We start from the raw sequence: 20,485 nt of genomic DNA, 5'->3' as shown, positions 1-20,485 counted from the left end.
ATACTTAGGCATATCATTTTGCAATTTGGAAGCATTCAACTTTGAATGCAGTGTAAAATGTAGCCCACATAAGTTGATACAGTACCATTAAGGAAATTGCTGTTGGATTTTGCAGAGTTGCCAAGAGCAATACACTTAAGTAGTTTTGTATTTATTTTCTGCTGAGCTGTAAGGACATTTTCAGTTAATGATTGTAATTCTTTTTTAGAACTTCTGAGTTGGGCTGAAGTAGAAAGAGCCTTCAGAGTGTTTACTTTTGAAAGTCTGAAGCTGACCGGTCTGAGTGACTCTGGTTTCCTGGAGAGCTCTGGATCTAGGGTTGGAGGTGATTCTGAAGTGTCTTATATCCCTTGGGGTAATCCAGACATGTTTGCAAGACAACTGAGACAACTCTTCCTTATGGAAAAGAAGCTTAATGGGAAATCTCTAGGAGGCTCTGGTAAAAAGCTTTCTGTTTACGTTACTCCTGAAGAAATTGAATCCACTGTTTGTCTTACCATATAATTCGCTGTTGCAGGGATGTGGTTTTTTTCTTCCTTCTACAAGTCAACAAATTTTCAAGTATTACATAGCCTGTACATCTGTAGGAATATTAGAATAAAGGCAAAAGCTGTTTTGTACTACAGCATTAACAATTGTAGGTGCTGCAGAAATAATCTTGAGTTCTACATTTTCTCCTGCAGATTCTAACATAATGAAAAGTTGTTTGCCTTGTTAAAGGAGATGTGTTGGCCAAAAAGCAACATTAAAAACAAGTGATTATTTTTTCAGGAGGGACGAAAAGTAGAAATTAGGTTGGTTTAGGTTCATGATCACAGAATCATAGAATCATTGTCAGGGACCTCTAAAGGTCATCTGTTCTGACATCCCTGCAATAAGCAGAGACATTTTCAACTAGGTCAAGTTTCTCAGAGTCCAATCTGACCTCCAGTGCTTTCAGGGGTGATTCATCCACCATCCTTCTTGGAAACATGTTCCGGTGTTTCACCAGCCTTATGATAAAAAATTCTTCCTTATACCTAATCTGAATCTATCCTCCTTTCCTTTAAAACCATTACTCCTTATCCTATGACTACAGGATTACTCAGACTGTGACTACCCAGAGCCTTCTCCAGGCTGAACTCTATGAGCCTGTCTTCACAGGAGAGGTTCTCCATCCCTGTAGTTACCTTCACTGGCTGTACTCTAGACCCACTTCAAAAGATCCATGTGTTCCCTGTGGACCCCAGAGCTGGATGCAGTACTTTGTGGTGTTGTCCATGCTTTCCTAATAGAGATGTCTAAGCAAGCAGCTTAGATGGGATTCTTTCCTTGGTAGGCTGGAACAGACAAAAATGAGTCCTGCTTATCTGTTTTTCTTCTGAATCTAGGGAGCATTTTTGGGTGTTAGCTTATTTTGCTTTTGTATTACATCATGATATTACAAGCGTAACAACATTTCAGCACTTCTGCAGCACAAAAGTAAATACCAGGAAGATAAAACATTTGTTTTCAGGTTTCTTCAATCTTCTAAAGGCAGTCAGTAAACAGAGTAAGTTCCAAGAGAAGTAGAGCCTAAAGATCTATGTCTGGAAGCTGAGCTGGTTATAAGACACTTACAAACAAATAGTTTGTGGTATATTTTCCACCAGAAAGATTTATCTTCCTGTACATGTGAATTTTGATCAAATATTACTGACCTCTGCCCTAACTTAGGGAATAAAGAATTCTGTTAAAGGAAATTAATTTTTTTTTAATTAAGAAAATACAGAAGTTTAACTCTTCATGTGATGCTGTTCATATCAGGTGCTCATTGCAACAATGGAATGACTGATCAGATCCTCAGAAGAGGTAATATTCTGTCAGTAGTTTATGGATCTGTATAAACCAAATTAATTCAAACTTTAAAATTTGCATTTGTCAAAAATGTGTGAAAATGCAGCTGGTCTTGCCTTTTATTTTGATGTAGTCTGTGCAAAGGACTGCTTTTTAAAGTATGAAGAAAAATGGTTCTTTGTTTATTAATCTGGAGGACACTTCTGAGAGTATTTTTAGTGGGCCAGCAAGGGTCAGATAGAAAGGATGATTTAAGTGAGTTTTTTAAAGTCTTCTTTTTTTTTCTTTTAATTTTATTTAATTATCTGGCACTTCTTGTCACTAGATTTTAAAGTGCTCTCTTAGTAAAGAAGCATAGCAGAGCTGATCATGTGTTTATAGGACAAATGTGAAAAAAGGAAGCTTCAACTTGCTGTCAGTATCATCAGGGAGACTAAGGAAATTGCATTACTCCAACCTTAGTAGGGCTGAAATTTCTGGAACAATTCTTTAAATTCTGCTTTCAATTTCCAGGGTATACAGAAACAAGTGACGAAGATGAAGGAGATGGTGTGGTTGGTCCCCTTTTGAACATAGAATTGGATCTTCTTTATTCTGATATGGCAAGTGTGAGAAATGGAGTCAACTAGGCTTTACGTGAGGCAGCAGAAGATACTGCTCAATGCCAGGCTGTGTTACTGGGGATTCCTTTGTAATGCTGATTGCAAATGTTAATTTTGTGATGTTTGACCAATACTAACACAACTTTTAAGCACTGTGAAATCACTTCCTTTGAATTCCAAGGTGATGGGTTTTGATGAAGCTGTTAATGATAATTCTGTGCTGGTTTTGCTGAATACTAGGGGTCAAATACACACGTGAAAGTTTAAAAGAAATTGTCAAACTGTGTCACACTAGTATACTGTGTAGTTTGGCATCTTCAGAATCACCTTTCTGCCATGCATCCCATAATAAACATAGCAATTTTAAAATTACCCCATAGGACATGTTTGAATACTTATAATTGCTTACAGAACGCAAAAGCGTGTAAGATAATAATAAAAGTATTTAGATTACTTTGTCATAAAAAGTCCAAAACCAAACCTGCTTGGGAGTAATTGTATTTTTTATTAAACAGTGCCATATGGGTCTGCACATATGAATCATTATGCAGTTAACTGTGATGCAACATGGGGTGCTGCCTATTAATCCAACAAGATTACAGTCAATTTAATACTGACACTGAAATGTTGATATTCATTACTTTGGTTTGTTGTATTTTGAGGTGAGTCTGGAAAATTATGGCTTAGGACCAAGTTTAGAAGAAATAAAAAAGACACACAGGCGTTGCTTGACAGACTGGAGTTTGGAAGAGCATTTTCAACCACATGTTCTTTGTCAGGTATCTGTGAACTGACAATCTCATATTTACAGTCCTCCCTCAGAACGCTATATAAAGTAGTAGTGGAGTTCAGGGTGTTTTTCTGCTCAATAATTAATTCAGTTTTATCTTTCATTTTTACCAAAACTCATTGTGCTTTAGCTGCTTTTCAGTTCATCGTGTGAAATTTAGGTTGTAATGCTTTTTTATTTCCTGGTTTGGCCAAACTGTAGCTGTCCTATTTGGCAGCAAGTCTCTTAGCTGAAAGTGTGGTAGATACAAAACACCTTGCCTTTACAGGTGATCCTCTGTGGCAGTTTTGGGGCTCAGGGATGTGGATGTGAAAGCATAATTTGCAAATGTCTATGAAGTCCATGTTTTGTGGGCAAATAGAATAGAAAATTTGGTTGTTACAGTACTTCACCCTTTAAGGGCTAAAAGCTTCATTTATAGAAGTCTTGCAAGCTAAACACTAAAACTTATCTTGCAGAAAGACAGGGTAACAAATCTGAGAGATATGTTCAAGTGTAGTTGGCTTGGATTGAGAGGCATCCCCTTGGGAGGAGTGGATTTTTAGTTCCTGTGCTGCCTTGAGCTTCATAGGCTGTAATTCTTATTTGATCCTGAAACTTGCTATACTTAGGTGAAGGAAGTGCTGCCTGGACTTTTGCAGCACCACTTTAGTGCAACAATTTTAAAGTCTGGTCATGCATTTCAATGCATGAGGACTCTCTTCATATGCAACATAAATAGCTAATACTACTTCAACTATCAATAATTAGTGAGTCTAGTAAAAAGATACTGATGGAAAATAAAAGTAATAAAAAATAGCATTTTATTGCAGCCAAAAATAACCTTTTGAAAGAAGGGTCATGGCAGTCAGGTGAAGTCCCAGATGACTGAATAAAAAGAAACCTTTTGCACATCTTTAAAATGGGTAGAAAGGTGGACCCTGGGATCTACCAACTTAACCAGCCTCACCTCTATTACTGGGAACATCATAGAACAGATCCTTCTAGAACCTTCAGTTGCATAGTTTGGAAAAATAATAGTTTATAAGAAGGCTATCTTCTCCCTATGACTATAAAATAAGTTTCAACCTGTGTACAATATAAATATTCAAAATGACTGGGCAATACAGAGCGGAATGGAATAGTTTAGGAATGGAATAATCTCAGAGATGCACAGGTTCTGGTATAGCAAATTGAATACCAAGTAAACTCAACTGAGATTTAAAAAGTAAATCAGTTTTCTTTTTAATTTATTTGGGTTTTATGTAGCTGAAGCTTTTCATTCATGGTCAGTCAGAAGGGGGAGCATAACTGGTGTTTCTTTTCAATATGAATAGCAATGCAGTTTTAATATGAATATGAATAGTAATTGCATTTTCACCTCCCTGAACAATTCACTGGAATCCAAATGCTTTGAGTACATCTTGTAGGAGAGCATTCTGGAGCACCTGGTGCTCAAAGCTCTGCTGTATAGCCTCTACACATATTCTACTATCCGCAGGGAAAATGTACCTATATTTCTTTCCTTTTCAGGTTCTTCATACAGCATCCCAAGAATATAGATGTATTGATTCCTTTTATCATACGCAAGATAACTCTTTACTACTTGTTTTTCACAATCCTATGAATCAACATCGTCTGTGCCGAGAGACTTGGAATATTGCTCTGCACTCTAATGTTGGATTCAGGTAATGGGCTTTATCTTCCCTGTCTCATTCACAGTCATTTTCAATTAAAGCCTCCATGGGTGTGCATAGGACAAAGCTCTGATATTAAGATATAGCTATGTGACACATTTATGAGAAAGTCATGCAGGTCAAAAACAGCGCTATATCAAAGGAATTCTGTTGAACTTTCCTGAGTGAGAACAATACAGAGTTGTAGTTCCTTATCATCAAATATAAAACTATAAGTAATGTACACTTCCATACAAAATCGTATTAGGAATGCCACATCAGGAAAATTGCGCTGGGACATTTCAGGTGAAGAATGTTAAACAAATAATTCTGTTTAAGTATATACTTAACAGGTTTTTCAACTATATATAAATAAGTGATTTAGTAGGAATTTTTTTAAAAAAAAATTTAAATCCCTTTGTTAATATTATAATTTTTTTTCACAGAATAACACATTCTTCTTAATTACTTATTAATATCTGTTTACCAGTTAGAGATGTGCAATTGGTTGATATGGCCACTATCAGCTCTTTTGTTAGTGGAAATATTTATTTTGGAACACATTTTTGCACTGAAGCAGTGATATAAATGATGATGTACATTCAACTACTATCCCAAATAATTGACTGAAAATAGAATAACTCTCCATGTACTGATATGTAAAAGTGTTAAAATGCCATGGAGAGACAGGTGAGGTATCTTCAACTATGTCACTCTGGTGCTCTGTGGATTAATAAGATTTATCAAATAAAATTTTTAACAAATTATCCAGTATAAAAATACCTCCCCAACATTTGTCTGCAGGTATCCTTTTCTAAGTGCAGTGCCTCATTTATCAGATTATTGGAATTTTTATAAACTTTTGTTGACACCTATATATATTTGAACAGGTTTCAATACTAAATAGGGAAAATGTGCCTTCCTGAAGCTGTATTTTGTATTGTATTTTGTATCTGTGCTCTCAGTCAAGGAACTCTCTGTAGGTCCATCTCAGCTTTCCAGGCATTTGGACTTAATTTGCCATGAAAACAGGCTGCTGTGATTAGCAGTGACTAGGGCCACAGCCATAAGGTATTTGCCAGCAGAAATTCAAAGTTCCTTATAGAAAATGCTGGCTGTTTTGCGTTTTGTTGTGCAGATCCACTAAATGTCTGGTCAGCAGCTTTGCATTTATATAGCAACTAAAATCTTCCCCGAAAGATAAGTGAAAGATGGTATGTTCAATTACAGCTGGGTCTTGCATTCAGACAGACCCAAGCACAGGGTCAGTGGTCTCAGGGGTTGTTACACAGCAGTCTGTTGGCACCCAGAGTTCTTTACTCTGCCAGCCATTCTTACACTTCTTTGTGACACTGGATTTCAAATGCCTAATTCAAGTTTCCTAACTGTAAACAGTTGGTGCCACCTCAGCTGCCTGGTGCATTTGAGTTTTCTGGGCAGAGTTGACATGTATGACATGAGACCCACAGGAGACCTATACACTCCAGAGAGCAGGCCACACACCCCAGAACATCCAACATGTCACCTGGTGTTTGCATATGCTGAGTAGTGCCTCATCCCAACAGCATGTTGGTGCTGTAGAAGCAGAGAGAGGTACCAGACTTCCTCAGGAAGCATTTTTCCCTAAAACAACTACTGTTCATCTCTGGGGTTGTAAAACCACAGATTGGCTGGTCACCTTGAAAGGGCACTCCTTGAAATAGAACAAGACCAACTGAGAGACAGGAAAGGCTCTTGATGCCTGTGAAAGAAAAGCTACTGATTTTGCATCCAAAGGAGAAATTATGCATTTTATCTACATTATATTTTGGTTGAGGATGAAATAACTATGTGCTTTCTACTTCTTACTCTTCCACATCTCCTGGAAACAAGACTTAGACATTAAAGATAACTTCTGCCTGGAACATGCCTTCTTTGTCCTGTGACATTTCACAGGGTCATGTTTCAAAGCAGGAAGGAGTTCCTACAGAAAATGGCATGAACACAAACAAGATCGTTTGTCTTTGCTCTTGTTTCCTAGACATATTCAACACCACTGCTATATATGCTAGAGTTTTTTAAGACCTATAGGCCCTATTTTGGTACTGTTTATGTGGCATTGATACCTGCCTGTACTCTGCAAAATAATCAGCACATATTCAGACCTTACCCAGCCTTATTGCTAAAGATCGTTTCAGATTTCCAGACAAAGTGTCATAAATATTTGCTAGTGCATGTTTCCAAGAAACATAACACTTCTGTGGAAGACACTCATTAAATACCTGGAGTGCTTCAAGCTATTGCCTGTAGTTAGCTTCCAGATCATGCTGAGTTACCAGAAATTGTCACAAACTCTACTTATTAATTAAAAGTAGTATTGCTTGTTTTCATATTTGTATGAAATAACTGACTCCTGATGAGTTTGGTAACAATTTATTGATTTTTGTTTCATTAAAAGTGCTATCATTTTAATTTTTGGTATAGCTTAAAGAGTCACACTTTCATCACAGAAGAGTTACAAATGCACAATAGAAGTAGTGCTTGACAATCTCTCTGATAAGAGTTCTCTATCTGTGTTCATCTATTACTTCTTTATTGTGGCATTTTATAGATTACAGACAATCTCTGTAGGATTATTTCATTGCTGCTGTCTGGAATATAAATATGTTATCTGCTAATCAGTTGGTTATGGAATCACAGAATAATTTCATTTTGATTAAAGTGAATCCTGTTACAGCAAATTCTCATGCAAAGAGGAAGTTAAGTTTCTGACATTGCAGCAGCTTTTGCTCCTGGAGATCCTAGTTACCTTCCTTCTTTTTTATGGATATCAGATCCTGTAGTTCATGTAGAGCATCCAAAAAAATCAGAAATTATACTGTTTAAAGGATAGGCAGCAGGAGGCTGCATGTGAATCTAATGGATGACACTGAGTAAGGGAATCCAAAGGCATGGACACATGTACCTGCAATGAGAAGCGTGTATATAAAACATTTTAATTCTGGTTAGAATAAGTGGCCACTCTATCAGGAAGCCAAATGAATTCAGGCGTTATCAAAACCATTATTTTGCTTGAAGTTAATCTTAATGACATGTGTTTATAGTTTCATACTATACACATTACACAAGTTACTGGAAAAAGAATAATCCTTTCTGAGAAATGCTTCTGAGTCAGACATTGGCAGTTGTGACATCAGAAAACATATTAATAGAATGTGTATTTTAGACTTTGAATGACTATTTCATTGGCCTAAAATATTTTCCACACAAATAGTCTTTTTTTTATTTATAACATATATTCATCTTCAAGTTATTCCAGTACTGGCAACTCTATGTTCCAGACTAGTTTTGCCTTCTGTTTTCAACACCATAGGTTTTTATAGGTTGTACACTTTTCTTCAGAAAAGAAGAACAGAAGAATGAACAGAATAGCCTTCTTCCTACTGAGTATATGTATGATCAACAGTTTCTCCATGAAAGTTTCCCAAAGCAGACTCCACCTGCATTGCAGAAGCTGGAAGAGACTTGTGTATCTTGAAGATGTACCCGAACTGTGTATTCCAGCCTGTGTATACAACCTACATATTAATTCTCTTGGACATACAGATGCAATAAGAACTTTAAAACTAACATGAGGTTAAGAATTGATTGTATTGCCTACATGTTCATACCCAAAAGCCTCTACTCCATGGAGTTTTTGAATACAATTGGATCATATTGAACTTGTAAATACAAAATATCATGAAGACTCAGCAACTGAATCTGTGCCTTCTTCAAAAGCTCCTTTCAATTTTACACACATGAAGAATTTTACTTTCAAGAACTGTGATAAAACTCCGAATGTGGGGTTGAGTGGCAGTTGATGTCCCAGGCATCGTCCTTTCTTCAAAGCAGTTATTTACAGTAAGCTACTTTAGCAGTCATTTCAGACACCTTTGGAGGATAAGACAATGCAACTGCAGATGCCAGCAGCAAACTCTGAATCAGTTTGTTATTCAGTTCTCACTTCAACTTAATTGTTACTTGTGAATATTCTTAATTCATGGCAGGTTAAGGTGCACTGATTCTCTCATCTGGATTTGGATGACAATTTCCAAACACCTTTCTTGTCACACCAATAAAGAACTTGTATTACATACAATAATACTTCAGTTTCTGAACAAACAAATGAAGCACATTCTAAAAATCAACATCAAGAGCAACTAAGAAAATAAGTTATTCAGTAGTAAAACAGTGAGGATGAGGATGAGTCTGAACCTTTTGGAACTGAATGCCTTGAAGTTTTCTGATTTCCTGGATTTTTCTTTAGGACCAGGTGTTCTTTGGCAGACAACTTTCTTATATTTCTTTGCAGAAAGGATAAGCAAAATTCTAAGTATATCGTACTAAGCAAATATCAACCAGGTAAAAGTACCAGTTCCTGTAAAAACTGAGAGAGACCCTGTCAAATACAAGTCTTATCTCAAAGATTATAGAATAATACTTGTATAAGAAACTCAGAAGCCAAGTGATCTTGTTTGATCTGAAATCATATTAGTGAAAACCTGTTGGGGGTTGGTCCTCTCCCTTTTCCTTCTTTGGAATTTTCCCCATTGTCATGCTAAGATACCTGTTGACTAGGCCCTGGTGTCAAGGAGAAGAGGAAAAAAGAAGGAAACCCCGCGAAATTTAGACAGCCAAAAAAGAAAACAGAAGGCTCTGGCTTGGCCCATTTCACCTGCAAAATTCAAACAAAAAAAACAATCACCGCCCCTCAGCCCCATCCCTGCCATCCCAGTATTGGGAGCCATCCTCACTGCTGTCGGACCCTGCCCTGCTGCCTTCTCGCTGTGAACTACCACCATCCAGCACTCTGCTGAGCACCAGGACCCACACCGTGAGCGGAGAGCTCTCTCTCCATCTCTCTCTGTCCCCCTGGGACAGCGCTGCCATCACCCCCAGCCCTCCTGCGGCTCTGCGGGACCCGCCCGCCCCCAGCACCGGGAACTGCAGCTCAGGGAAAAGGTGCCTGCAGCCAAAAAACACTGGGACTGAGTTACTGTTCTGTTTGTGGGTAATTTCATAGCTGCTGTTGTTCTAGTTTGTACTGTTAGATATACTAGTAAAAAACTGTTATTCCTACCCCCATATCTTTGCCTGAGAGCTCCCTTAATTTCAAAATCATAATAATCTGTAAAAAAAAAAAATAATCATATTTTTCAATTCAAAAAAAGACTTCTGCTTTCCTTAACAAACACCTGTCTTTCAAACTAAAGCAAAACCATATTGTGTTAAATAGAGGGATATTCTGCTTTTCAGGAACTATCTTGAGCTGGTGGCCAACTCAATTGAAGACTGGGTGAAAGAGGAGGAAGCTAAATACCAAAAAGAGAAGATGGGTAAGGAAATAGAATCTTTTGAATTGGAAAAAGCCACAGTAGGCCCTCTTGGACTATCTGCCAGTGCTGTCAAAAAATACGGCTTTACTAAGAAAGCCAAAAGTGGGTATATTTTTGTTGTATTCCAAGAAATTAATTTTCACTCTAAGTGCTGAGAAACAAATTCGTTCAGAGCAGAGTTGCATGTTTTTTTCATAGGAAGACCCTGTTTTGACATCTATGTAGGCATAAATATGTTTTGGAATTAATTAAATGTATATATTTATATATTCTGCATCTTTCTCTGTTCTGAAAATTGACACCTTTAGTAACAACTTACATTTTTAATACCTGTGCTTATCTAATGAGACTAAGGATTACATAGAAATATGAATCTGCTCAGATGACTGAACATATGAAGAGGTGAGGTGTAGTTAAATCTGGTAGCACAGTTCATGAAAATTCCTTTTTAAAGGGCAGGATAAAAGCTGGAATTCAGAAGCAGCAGGCTAGAAACTAAAACTGGAAACTTGAATTGACAAGACTGCAGAGCAAACTTGAATTATGGGCAACATTTTGGGTAGTGAAAATTGTAAGCAGGTCATGTAATAACTGTTCAGCAGGCAGCAGAATCTGAAAACCCCTATTGACAAAAAAGAACTGTCAAAATTGTCTGCTTGTGTGTTTAAATGGCATTAACAATGATTTGTTTAACCTTTGCTTTCTTATCTTTGTTGAGAATGCACTTTGAAACCTCTCAGGACAGGCAGTTAGCATTTACCAAAATAGAAACATTACTTCTCTACCCAGTTAACACCTCTGATTATAGCTGGGAAACTAAAAGTACCTCTATGACTGCTAAATCATAATTTGTACATATCTAGCTGTCACAGGAGCTAGATTGACTCTTGCCCATATGGTGCTTCATGACAGTTATGATTCATAGAGTAGTTTACTTGCTGAAAGGACATAATCGCCTCTCGCTGGAACACGCAGATGGGCAACGCTGTCCTTAGTTGTTTTCAATTTCATTGACGTTGCAATTTCTACTTTATCATACAAAGTAATTTAACTAGAAGTTTCTGATAATGTATTTTAAATTATATTTTCTATAAGGTAAATATGGGGTATCCAAGCATAGTGTAAAACTACACTTACAGAAGATACTCTTTTCTTAAGTCTTAGGTGCTATAACGCCATAATAGTAAATGAGGGATATGGTGAGTGTTTCTTTAGTGAAGGTTTAAAGGTTCAGATAGCATTTATTTGTGGTTTTTTGTCCTGAAAGGTTGAAATGTCTATGACTCTAGTATTGAGCTTGTTCTGGCTCAGTTAAAAACAAACTTACTGCCGGAGCAAAGCCTTCAATAGCAAGAAGCAGAGAGCCAGTCTTTACACATGTCGTTGATATATTATTTAGATATATATTATTTATGTTGATATATATTATTTAGCTATATATTTAGTGTATTTGGTCCCCAGTTATGAGAATCAAGTTTCTTCTAACCTAAACAGACTATCTGGTTTATTTCTAAATATTTTTAGGGTTTGCTTTATTGTACTGTTATGCTTCCCCTATTTTGAAACGTACATTTTTATTTACTTGCACATCTTTTTTTTTCTTTTCCCCATTTTAAAAAATTATTCTATTTTCCTATATTTATAACCTTACTTATTCTCCCTTTCACTTTTCAAAGGCAGCATGTCCGGACCTGAGAATGTAACAGAGTCCCAATCCAAAAATGAAGAAAGTCTCATTATCAGAGAAGATTCTCTAAAGGTGAGGCATAAAAATATATATGTTTCTGAAATTTACTAAATAGCACTTCTTTCTTAGGAAGGTAAGCCTTTGTTCTTTATATAGGCTTGACTGAGTCCTCTTAGTTTTTCTGCTCTTTGTTATTTCATGTGTATGTTATTTTCTGTAATTTATTCCTTATTGATTGTGAGTCATGCTACATTGTTTTCTTAAGGGAAGACTCTTTGGAGTTAGGCATTCCAAAGTAATTTATAGTTGCAATATTAGGAAGTGAAAGTTATGGATAATATCCTACTATTTACTGAAGTTTTCTGATTTTAAAGGTATGAAAAGATAAGATCCAGATTCATGGAAGTACTTGCATACCCAACTATACTTTTACTGTCTACAGCTCTTTGAAGTTATGGAATGTAAATATGGTACCTCAGAATTCCCTTATGTCAGAGAATCTCATTTTATAGATTTAGTCCATGACCATTCACTACAGATTAATTGACTTGCCCAGGTTTACACAGTAAATTTCTGGCTGAGGTAGGGATTAAGCACACAGTTGTTTGGGTCTTAGCATTGGTACTATCCATTAGTCTGCACAAATCTAGTTTTATTGATATTGTATTGCCCTGCTTTTTTTTTTACTCCTCACAGACATATTGTGTCTCATCTTCCTCACAGTGTGTTGTGCTGTGCAATTCAAGTCCTGATATGGAATGTAGACAGGAAATGAGGTTAATTGTCACAGCTCAGTTAAGGCTAACACCTAACTCTCAGTGTTTGCCATTTCTTCCTCAGAATTGCTTCTGCTTTCATATGTTTAGACTATAAGGTGCTACAAAACCCTAAATACTCCAGAAAATCTCAAATGTCTTCCTGATGCAAGCTGGTAATTTTGGCATTGACACCTCATTGCACTCTCTATAAAAAATAAAATCATTTAATCTCACAGTTGCATTTGGGGAATAAACTAATACCAGTGATGCATTGTGGTTCAGTGGTGAACATTGTGGAAGAGTATTCAACAAAATCATTCTCCTGTGACTGATTGTGTAAGATATGAATAATCACCTGATTCATCTCCTGTGGTCAGCAATGGCTGCTGTTGTAGATTGAATGAATCAGTAATTCTATCCAAAATTTGATGCATAATATTGTAAGACTTTTGACATGTTTGGAAATGGGGCTTAGCTTAGAACTTTGATTCCTTTGGTTTTGTTTGCTTCTGCTCCTTTCAGAATGCACATATGAAATATCTCGTAGTACAAAGATAAACACAGTCTGTTTAATTCCTGATGTTGAATGTAGGCTTGGAAGATGGAGCAGGACCGATTACGAGAGGAACAAAAAACAGAAAAGGAAGAAAAACAAGAAAAGGAAGAAAAATTGCAAAGTAAAAAGAAAGAACAGGATAGAAATTATAAAGAATGTAGAGAATCAAACAGGAAACCTGATGAAGAGAAATCTCAAAAAGAGTTAGCAAAAGCCCCTGTACTTGAGGAGGACCATAGCATCTCAGAACCATGTTCTGAGAAAGTTTATAAGGTAAGGAGTTGTATTATTATATCACATTAGAAAAGTACTAACTATATATAGAGTCAAAATTACACCAGAGCTATTAACTACTGTGATATTTGAGTTCAGGGCAAATTAAGCCTAACTGATTTTTACCTCCATTGTTTTAGCAGCAGATCCTTTCCTAAAAGTTTTTAAAAGCAGTTTTTGATGTTCAAGACCATCCTACACCAGATTATTTATTTATTTTTTTTAGTGCAATATGACATAAACACAAACATAAATTTATCATGTTGAGGTTTTTGTGGGAGAGGATTGAAAAGGGGAACATAAAAACTTGTCCCATCTTCCACAGTAAGGAGCTACTAGACCTAGTTGCAGTGTTGACTGTCCACACTGGAAATCACTGTTTCTTACATTTTCTCTTTCAAAATCCATGTTCTTGAAGTGCCCTAATCTAAAATATGTATTTTTCCTGTATTTCAGAAAGTAACTCCTTTGGCATATGCACAACGGGAAATGTAGAGCTCAGCTCACTCTTGGAGATCAGTATGCATCAAATCTAAACTGTAATTGTGCTTCATGTCAATCCCAGGAGCTCATGTCTAGACAGTTCAATGGAGACAGCAGCTCCCCTTTTTCTGCCTGTTGCAGTAACAGAGGGAGCTCTTCACTGGTTTTGTTAAACAGATTTTCAGCAGTTTACACCACCTTATATTTGCAGAGTCTTATATCCAAAACTTGCATACATCAATATAATTAATTCCAAATTTGCTTAAGTACAGACTTCAAACTCATAAATAGATGACATTTCAGTCTGAACTTATTTGAATACAGTCACGTAATTTTTGCCATCTTGTGGCACTCTGGCAGGCATAGCAATCAAATTAGATTTACAGTATCTGAATTCCAAAACCTAGAGAGTAGAAAGCTGAATCTTTACCTGTCCTTTATGTGATCCCATGGTACTGTACTTTGTCTCTTTGTACTTGATCAGAACTTTCCTTTCTCTCACACTGTATATTAATCCACCAGTCTACTTGCTACTCTTCCATTTCCATGATGGTTTTCATATGTAATAAGTTACTTTGGTTAATAACTGGGAAATTATTTGGATATGACAATAGCATGCTAGATATTTGCACAAGGTTTTATATTACTTAAACAGCTAAGCAAAAGGTGTTGAGCAGTACAGTGTGATCCTGATTATCTCTCCTTCTTTTATCTCTTTAATAGGTTCTGCCTTTCTTATTTACAGATAATTTTAACTTGTTTTTTCCAGTTTCATGGCTACAATACAGGGGAGGATATCATTCAAGTATCAGGAACCAATCAATATCTTTTCCCATCCGATGGAGGACAGATTCAAGTAGAGAAGACAGAATTTGTAAAAAGTGATTATCTATTTCTTTATGCTTTGCTTTGACTCCGTGCTGATAGAATAATTTCTGAATCCATAAATGCTTTTTCATGTCTCAGCAGTAAAAATTCAGTTAAAGAAATTCCATATTAGGCTCTATCACTACTAATCTTTATAGTTACCTGTAATATGATAACAGTTGATAGATAAATGAAGTACCAGAAAACTAGAAATGAAGAAAAAACAGTTCATATTTATTTGGTCAATGGAAATTGATGCATGATATTTCCAGAATGTTCAAATTATTTTTCCAGTCAAATGCAATCTATCTAAGCAACAGATTCTTCTGTAGACTCTCAGATTTAATTATCAGGGAGTTTTTAAATATTTAGTCTAAACTCAGATAATCTTAATTTTGTTGCCTTTGTTTTCTACTACATGATTCGGTCCAATTATGAAAAATTCTTTTTGAGTGCTTTAAAGTTGCAGGTGCACTATTTATTTGGGTGCAAATAAGTTCTGAAGCCTGGTGGAAGCAATAATAGTATTCTGTTGCTTTACAGAAACTTTTATAAAGGTGAAAGTAATGAAAGACAACCACAATTTCTTCATTCATGTCACAGACCCCAAGGAAAACTTCAAAGAAGCTGAAGAGCAAGAAATTAATGAAGGGCAGCAAATTAGATCAGGTCAGTGGATTGATGTCACTGATATAATGAATTAATAGTTTGACATTTTTAATAACTGAATGCAAAACTTAACAACTAACAGAAAATATTTTGTAACTAACAGCAGAGAGTAAGAAAAGTCAACATTCCGTAAAACGAATTAAAAATCCAGTTGGCTAACTTAAGGACTGTATAGAGTGGTCTTAGCAAGATGTAGAAGCACAGTGCAGATCAACATGTGCAAACCAGTCTCTTTTCCAAAGCAAGGAAATCAACATTCTTTAAGCAAATAGTTTTCTTCTTTAGTGGAGGACTCATTGGGATCTTAAAGTGGCATGAGAAAGCCTAAGAAGATGAAAACTGAATCCTGTCCATTATGTCCAAAGTAAATATCTACTCTTGAAAGGGAAGATTTCCCCTTTTGATGTGGACCTCCTTTTGTGGGTCAGATGACAATAGCATTACTGCCTCCTCAAGACCTTTGAAAGCAGATTTTTCTGCAATCCAGCAGCTTCTGTTGTTGGTTGACATACTGTTAGTACTCACAAAGCATTGGATACAAATCCTTTCTGAACCCAGGTGAGTGTTTCTGAGAAGGAAGCCAGTTTGTAATAATTTTTGTATATGTTTGCCAGAAGCCTTATGGAATTGCTTTCACCAAACTGAAGAGTACTGGAAAAGAATAGCTTCAACATATTAGCTCTTTTCTACTTCATCAGTGTTAGAAAGCATCCTGCTCTTGCTTCTCCACTTGGCTTACCAGCAATGTAATTGTAGGTTGTTTTAGTACAAAATTTCTAACCCTTTTACAGACAAGATTTTTCTTGTCTGCCCTTCTGACAGCTGACCTGCATCATTCTGGGGTCTGCCAGACAGTACTGGCAATCACCAGTGTGTGAGTATCTGAGACATGTATTCACTGGACACAAGTGGGAGGCTTTCCTCCCATGTAAACAGGAGCAGAAAGAAAGACAGTAAGGAAGACAAGAATCAATCGACTCTGATACTTGACACTGGCTGGATGGTACAATGGTAAATGTGTAAAGCAGTCAAATTTCCAGAACAGCATCCTACAGGTGCTATTCAGCAATAAGCTGCAATGACAGACAAGAAATAGGAGAAGACAAGGTCTTAGAATGTGTCCCATGTTACGTCTGGGAGACAGCTCAGCCTACCTTAACCTTCTTTTGTAGTCTTCTCAGCTACTCCTCACCATTTTAAAAAGCTGTTTCCCATATGGGAAATCCCAAATTTTTCTCTTATGAACAGAATGTTTATTTAAGGTAGTAGCAGCTGAAGTAGAGGCAAGGTAGGACCCAGTGTCTAGGAGGTGTATCTTGCCTAGTTCATGTGGTTTTCACCATGACATACTCATCACATGACACCTTGATCTGTGCCTCTTTTGACTCCTGATCCACTTTTACAAATCCCAGATGTATCTTTGGATCTAATTTCTCAACTTTTTGTCCTTTCTTTTACTTTCTCTTCAAAGTACACACATAGAATCATAGCATATCCTGAGCTGGAAGGGGCCCTCAGGGATAACTGAAGTTCAGTTCCTGTCCCTGTGACAACATGTGAGGGACAGTGATGTTTATTAGTGCATAAGCTACATGCAGTAGAAATGGGCAGTTTATCATTCTTGTCAGCCAGGAAACAAGAATCCTTAACTACAGAACTGTGTTCTTTTGCTGCTTAAATTCCATGAGATTTTGCAGTAGTTGTTGCTATTAAACCTGGTTTTATATACCTAGCTAATTAGAATACTATTTCTGGCTAAAAAACCACAGTGTATTGCAGAAAACTGACTGTTATATAATACCCTATGAATGGAATGTTGGTTTTCCCTGCCCTATTTAGTCTATTTATGTTAGTCATCCTCACTGAGGTCCCAGTTTTCACACCAGCCATTGGTTTACAGGTCAGTTGGTTCTGGTATGTGTTGCTATGTTTAAAATTAATTATTTCTTTTCTTTCTTTCTTTTCCTTCTTTCCTTCTTTCTTTCTTTCTTTCTTTCTTTCTTTCTCTTTTTTTTTTTTTAAGGAGAATTGAAAAATCACAAGAAAGCTGTGAGCAAGTTTGGATCTTTTTCAGCCACCTTGGAAAATGGAATCCAGCTGTCCCTGAGCTATTATGGACCTACAGGGGAGGCAGCAGGTAAAGTAAGCAAATAGAAGAGGATATTTGAGAGCCATAGGGGGAATTTTTTCCTTTTTTTTCCCCTTCATACACTCCTTAACCCAATAATTTGTTGCATGCAATTCTGCCTTTCTTAGCAGCTGTTACTACATGGTAGGGAATTTTCAGCAAGGCTCAAAATAAGACTAAATTGTCAAGAATATTCTGATTCAATTTTCAAAATGGAGGGAGGTCTCCAAGCTTTTCTGCTTACTGTGAAAACAGAGCAGTGCAAGTGTTGTTATTAAGTAGCCCACCAAAATCAGCCAATTAATTTGAGCCCCAAAAAAATGTGATTTGCTGAGGAGTCTTCTTGGTTTTCCAAGAAATAATATTTTTGTAAACTTATATAGGCGATTATGGAATTTTCATTTTACTTTAGGAGTTGGACTTTAGGTTACAGTTGTGCAGACATAATGAGGGATTTCTCTCAGCCCTTCAATAAACACATTCACCAACTGGAAGCAATTGCTTCAGAAAACCACAGTGTAAACAGCATCTGCTTTTACCAAGAGCTTTTTGTTTCCATTACATTTGAAAGGCCGCTGAAACTATCTTACAGATAAAAGTGAAATCATTCTCGGATCAGAAAATAATTCCAGCATTTTTCAGCTCTTAAAATATGAAAACATTTAATTGAATGCATCTTTGTGTGAACTGTGGTAAGCCATTCAGCTCTACACTCAGTTTAATTGTTCAAATATATTTTACAAATTAATTACTAAAAAAAAAAAGACTGTTTAGACTTTGGCCAAGAGAGCATTCACAATAGTGGCCTGCCAAAACTTAGATTTTGGCATAAAAGAGAGACATACTTGATTGAACACCTATATGTCAGATGTGATGTTTAGTCTTTTTCACATTCACCATAATCATCCTATTCTACATTAAAATAATCATTGCTATGTTGATTTTTAGAGCACTGCTAACTGGCATTCTTTGATTGCTTGTAGTTTTTCTGTGATCATTTGCTTATGCCAAATTCCCATGGATCTTTGTATCGTATGTGCTCAGAATAATTCTGACCAGAAATACTTTCTTAGATGATTCTCATACGCCATCCATCCCTAATGCAGAGTGGTATATCATGAAATCTGCAGCTTCTCTCCACTGATCAGTTAAATTGGGTGCAAATTACCCTTTTCCCTCCAGTGTCAGGGTTTTATTTGAGGTGCAAGACTCGAGGGTAGTCTCCCCGACCAACCTCTAAAGGTTCCCTGATATCAGGGCAAAGGTGGCAAAAGAGGAACGGGTCCACAGCACAACTCTGGAACTAAATACTTTAATAACTATAAAAGAAAATGCAGGGTGAGGCCTAAAACTCCTGCATACACTATAGGAGTCAAAGGTCAAAGACAGGGTGAGGGAAAATCCAGGGGATATGGGGATATATAAAATATAGGGGATGGTGAGAGGTAGGTCCAGGGTCAGAATCCAATGGGTAAAGGGAAAAGTGGTGCAAAGGAGGAGCAGTGTAGGGCAGGAGCTAATAGGGTAGGATGGGGTGGAACAACACAGCAAACATGAACCAATGGGGGTACAAAGATGTCAGAACTTTCCAGAACTGGGAGGAGAAATGGGAATAGGAGCAACCAATGGGAAATGAGGGTTATAAAGCATCACTACAAACAGTTCAAAACTTTTGACCACCTTTTTTCCTGGGGACTATTGTGAGCTTAAACAAATGCCCTCCAAGGCCTGAGGCCGAGGGACAATTCTTCATCAAGAATACTGGTCTGGCCGGGGATGTCGGCCAAGCCAACTCCCATACTGCAGTATTGAAATAGTTTTCTGGAGACTCTCTAATTCTCATTTTTCTCACTGTTTTTCAACTTTATCTATTTCATCCTCCTTTTAGGGAAGCTAAGGTGACAAAAAGCCTCAAGTTGTTTTTCAGCTTTATACATCTTTATTTTGGGAGGAAATGTTAATATTTCCTCAAGTTTGGAATTATTCTTTGTTTACTCCAGCATTATCAAAGGTTAACTTCCAATCACCTTACATTTATGTTAGAAATATTTTCCTTGTCTCTTCATGAATCTGGGACTGCTTGAGCACCTGCAGGGCTTTTGATTCTGGATACTTGTGAACCTCAGCACTTGCTCTTTATGTCTTGACAAAATTATGAGAGTACAATTCCAAGTCCTAGACATGTTAATGTGTGTATAGGAGGAAAACCTTCCTTAACAGACAGTCCTCTGGAATTTTACATACCTTTCAAGATTTCTAAAGGCTCTTTATCTCAGTCTTGACAATCCACTCTTTTTCATTGTTACCCTCAGACACCATGTTCTCATTTTTGGAGGCAACCGAAATGAAGGCATAGGTGAAATTTCTATGAAAGTGAAGTGTCAGTTTGTTGAAACAGTTACAGAAAATATAGGTTTGTATTTCTTTTGTTTTCAAGAAATTGTTTTGAAAGGCAACATGTCTACTTCCTGTTGACATGCCTAGCAGGCTGTCCTAGTGCTTGGATTGAAAAATTGCAAGACCCTTGTCAAGTCTAGCTGATTAGAACCTTTCTGAAGAATTAGAGCAAAATAGACCTGTGTGATATAAAATTTCTAGAGTTAGTCTGTGCTGGATCAGCCCATGTTAAAGCATGACACAGTGATCATTTACTAGATACTAGATTCAGAATGTCTCCACTTCTAAGTATTCTGGAGGTAAAAGAGAATTTTAAAATCGCTTTGGGATTTGGTTTTTTGTTTGTTTGTTTTTTGTGTGATGACCATGGGGCAACTTGTAGTAAGCAATAGTTTCAAGATGTTTTTTGGCTAATAACTTGTCAGTCTGTGCAAATATTTTCTAAAAC

The 20,485-nt window shown here is 36.7% G+C and overlaps 1 protein-coding gene across 1 annotated transcript in view; it reads left to right on the top strand.

Moving 5' to 3' along the window:
• SPAG17 (sperm associated antigen 17) overlaps positions 1-20,485 on the top strand; it is an 89,918-nt gene that overhangs the window by 41,116 nt on the left and 28,317 nt on the right. The window contains exons 14-23 of the mRNA XM_062513144.1: positions 209-439; positions 2,329-2,417; positions 3,080-3,196; positions 4,720-4,874; positions 10,140-10,219; positions 11,896-11,978; positions 13,257-13,493; positions 14,746-14,857; positions 15,387-15,512; positions 17,536-17,649. Of these exons, the coding sequence (XP_062369128.1) occupies positions 209-439; positions 2,329-2,417; positions 3,080-3,196; positions 4,720-4,874; positions 10,140-10,219; positions 11,896-11,978; positions 13,257-13,493; positions 14,746-14,857; positions 15,387-15,512; positions 17,536-17,649 (1,344 nt within the window). The remainder of the gene's footprint in view (positions 1-208; positions 440-2,328; positions 2,418-3,079; positions 3,197-4,719; positions 4,875-10,139; positions 10,220-11,895; positions 11,979-13,256; positions 13,494-14,745; positions 14,858-15,386; positions 15,513-17,535; positions 17,650-20,485) is intronic.

Source organism: Cinclus cinclus, chromosome 2 (genome assembly GCF_963662255.1).
Source record: "Cinclus cinclus chromosome 2, bCinCin1.1, whole genome shotgun sequence".
Taxonomy (NCBI): domain Eukaryota; kingdom Metazoa; phylum Chordata; class Aves; order Passeriformes; family Cinclidae; genus Cinclus; species Cinclus cinclus.
The sequence above is the reverse complement of the archived record's forward strand: the minus strand, read 5'-3'. Positions and strand labels throughout refer to the sequence as shown.